This window comes from Leptinotarsa decemlineata, unplaced genomic scaffold (assembly GCF_025532065.1).
Source record: "Leptinotarsa decemlineata unplaced genomic scaffold, Ldec_3_MD MMD2_P_RNA_scaffold_12, whole genome shotgun sequence".
Lineage (NCBI taxonomy): Eukaryota > Metazoa > Arthropoda > Insecta > Coleoptera > Chrysomelidae > Leptinotarsa > Leptinotarsa decemlineata.
In genome coordinates this window covers 14,801,951-14,805,629 of record NW_027412526.1, presented here as the reverse complement: position 1 = coordinate 14,805,629, position 3,679 = coordinate 14,801,951, and the positions used below count along the sequence as shown (strand labels likewise).

The window sequence follows — 3,679 nt, the reverse complement described above, 5'->3', positions numbered from 1 at the left end:
CCGACTCGCTCATTCTTAAAGTAAACACAGAAAATTTTTATGAATTCATAAAAACTAACATAAGTAGATTTGATACATCCAATTACAGTATAGTTAACCAATTCAATATTCCAGTAACAAGTTCAGTCTTGGGTAACTTCAAAGATGAATTTCCAAATGATCCAATCATGAGTTTTTATGGTACAGGTGCTAAAGCATATTATGTGAAATCTGTTGATGGTGAATTTAAGAAAGCCAAAGGGGTTAAACGATCTGTAATAAAGAATGAATTGACATGCGAAGATTATCAAAAAATCGTCGAACAAGGTGGTATGATATTCAGAAAGATGAATTCATTTAGAAGCGTGTTACATGATATGTATACTGAATTAAAAAATAAAGTTGCATTATCATATCACGACGATAAACGATTTATCATTCCGAATACTACCCACACTCTTCCTTGGGGTCATAATGATATTGAATTTTATGAAAACGATCCAAATGAGAACATTCGTTGGATAAGTAATATTATTCAACAATCACAATCTCAGGAGACTCCATTGGATCAATTGATTAATTTATTATCTGCCGAGATCAATGATTGAAATATCATTCAATATCTTCAAAACCGGAAAATTCAATATTGATATTTATGTAGCCATTTATAATTAATAATATATGATAGAAGTAATGTGATATTAATGTATTATGTATGTATGTATATGTATTACTGTAATGAATATAAAATGATTAAAATTTTATTTGTATTATTTCTATTTCCCTAATCAATTACTGCAATATATAGTATAATGTAAATGACAGAAATATCAGTTTGAAGAGAATCATCGTAGAGTGCACAATGTCTAAAACAATCGATAAGTTTGGTAGAAAAAGAAAATGGGGTGGTAATGTCATTCGAGGTCCTCCTGGGAATGGTTTTAAATTAACAAAAGATGGTCATTATGACATGCAAAGGAAAATATTGAAAAATACAAGTGAACCAATTGACAAGAGTGATTGTGTAACTGTATCATATCTTGAGGGGGAAATTAATGGAGCAAAGGAAGTTATACTTCTAGCCCTACAAGCTGCAATACAATCCACAATAGGCAATATTGCTCGGGACGCCCGGCAAGCATTTGACGATAAAATTGCAGAGGCTCGGATAACTTTCACTCGTAAATTTGACAAACTTACAAGTGATGTAGACATAAAAATGTCTGACATAACAGCGTCTACAAATAAAAAATTTGATGCTATGTCAAACATAACAGGGACTACAATGAAAAAGTATGATGTACTGGAACAGAGAGTTGAAGTATTGGAGAAAAACCATAAAGAAGTTTTGGAGAGAAACTATAAAGTCAGGCCATCATCATCAGGTGGACTGGGATATCCAGGACTGAACATTAATCCAAATCATAGAATAATACAACCAAAACCAAAACCAACTGATGATGTATTAATGGAACCAACATGGTGAATGTATTCCCTCGTTAGGTTAGGTTAATAGTTACGTTAGGTTAGCTGCATAGTTACGTTAGGTTAGGTGTTAGGTTAGTATTCCCTCGTTAGGTTAGGTTAGGTTAATAGTTACTGTAGGTTAGGTTAGGTTAGGTTAGGTTAGGTTAGGTTAGGTGTTCGGTTGCATAGCGGTAGGTTAGCGTACTAGGTTAGGTTACGTTAATACATACGATAGGTTAGGTGTTCGGTTGCATAGCGGTAGGTTAGCGTACTAGGTTAGGTTACGTTAATACGTTAATACGTTAGGTTAGGTGTTCGGTTGCATATTATGTTACGAACGCGCGCGCGAAGAGGGCGTAGATGTCTCTCCAGATGTCCCGCCTACCTGGGGCCGGAGGCCCCACCCACCTGGGCGGAGCCCAGGCAGTGGGCGTGGCCCGTTAGGGCCACGCCCCCCCCCCCCCCCGTCGCCACCAACTTTTCGGATACCCCGCCCCTTTCCGAAGACCCGCCCCCTTTCCGAAGCCCCGCCCCTCCCCTCCCCGAAGCCCCGCCCCCCGACTCCCAACATTTGCGCATGTACACCCCTACCCTCATCGCGCATGTGCGCTCCCACCATTTTCCCACCGCTCACGCATCGAAGTCGATACCCTCCGGAGAGCACTCCACAACATTCAGTTCGAGAAGTCATCTCATCGAGAGCAGTCCACTCCACAACAAGGCAGTACGTTCCAACGACCAACTTGATATTTGAGTAAGTACATTAGGAATGTTATTTTTTATATCAACTAACTTTGTATTATTTCTTCTTTTTCAGAATGGCAACCAATACACAGGAGGTGAATAATGCTGTGGCGTCTATTCTGCCGGTGTCCGCTGACCAGGAGGAGGCAGCATCTTCGAGAGCGGTGACGGTTGACCAGCCAACCACTTCGCGTTCGCGAGTTAGGTGCAGATCTTCTAGACCTGACTTATTCGAGGAGGAGGAGGAAGTCAGGGCTGTGAAGAAGGTTTGCCAACGACCTGCAGCAAAGGTTGGTCCTATTTCAAAGTACCGAGCTACTTGCAATAGGACTAATCCTTATGCAGGTAGTTTTTCGACCTCTCGTAAGAGGGCCTCCACACCAGCAGCAGCACCAGCAGCAGTGGAAATTCCGAGGAGTCCTTCTCCGGAGTTGGTGATATTGTCGCCGTTGGTGACGCGACTACCACCGCTGCCAGCGACACCGGCGGATCCTGAGGTGTTGGTGCCACAGCCTATCGGAGAGGTTAGTGAAAAGATGAGTGTTTTTCTGCAGAGATGCAAGAAAGCAGAACGAGCTGCCCGATCTAGCGAGGCCGCGTTGGTTACCATGAAGCGACAAATGGCTGAAATGGATAACCGACGGAGGGAACTCCAAAAGGAAATGGCCGAAATAGATCGGAAGTATGCATCTCTGCAGGAAAGGTGTAAAGCAGAGACCTCTTCGATAAAGCTGTACAAAAAAATAGTGACAGTTATGGACACTCTTTTTGTAGATGAAGTGTAAATATAAGATTAGTTTTAGGTTAGTTAGGAGTATTTAATTATGGTAGTTTTAAGTTTATATTTGTTAAGTTTATATTGAATAAAGGAAAAGGAAGTGAAATAAAGGGTGTACACTGTTTTTTGGTTTGGTACACATTGAACAATGCGATGGTTGGAGCATTTTTCTTCACTTCCTCTTATTATTATTATTATTTTTTTTATTTCAATTCCAAGTTCTTCTAGACAAATACCTCACATCAATTTTTGTGTTCTCTAATAATTTCATGTGAAGAAAATTTAAAAAATAAAAAATAGACATGTTTCATAGTGAAATCGACAAGTATATTTCATTTGTATTTTATCCATTCAAGTATCTCTTTCATTGAATATGTCTTATGTCACTTTGCAATTTACCCCTACTCATTGAATATGTCTTATGTCACACTACAATTTACCCCTACTCAATGTTCCACTCCTCTCCCACTCCCTCTCGAAAGTATAAAAGTAGAAATCATCTGATGAAACATTCAGTTGATCAGCTAGCATCGAGATGGAACCCGATTCAACCTCCGAACCCTATAGCTGCCCGGATCAGGGGTACAACTTCAATTACTGGGATAACAGCCAGGTACAGGTTGTCTCTTCCACCACGGAACCCCACAGTCCGCCATACGAATACCGGGATCACGACATCAGGATGCAAGTTCAACATGTCACTGGCAGTGA

At 40.3% G+C, this 3,679-nt stretch overlaps 1 protein-coding gene across 1 annotated transcript; it reads left to right on the top strand.

Annotated features, from left to right (window-relative positions):
• Nucleotides 1–1,986: 1,986 nt before the first annotated feature.
• Nucleotides 1,987–3,169, top strand: LOC141482106 (uncharacterized). The gene is made up of 2 exons (XM_074174712.1): nucleotides 1,987–2,200; nucleotides 2,264–3,169. The coding sequence occupies exons 1-2, from the start codon at nucleotides 2,049–2,051 to the stop codon at nucleotides 2,973–2,975; spliced, it is 864 nt and encodes a 287-aa protein (XP_074030813.1). The 5' UTR covers nucleotides 1,987–2,048; the 3' UTR covers nucleotides 2,976–3,169.
• The last annotated feature ends 510 nt before the right edge of the window (nucleotides 3,170–3,679 follow it).

Excerpts from the sequence above, each read along its gene's own strand:
- LOC141482106 (XM_074174712.1), top strand. The coding sequence starts at position 2,049 with ATGTGCGCTCCCACCATTTTCCCACCGCTCACGCATCGAAGTCGATAC. Across the intron at positions 2,201-2,263 it reads ACGACCAACTTGATATTTGA|AATGGCAACCAATACACAGG; the intron begins GTAAGTACATTA and ends CTTCTTTTTCAG.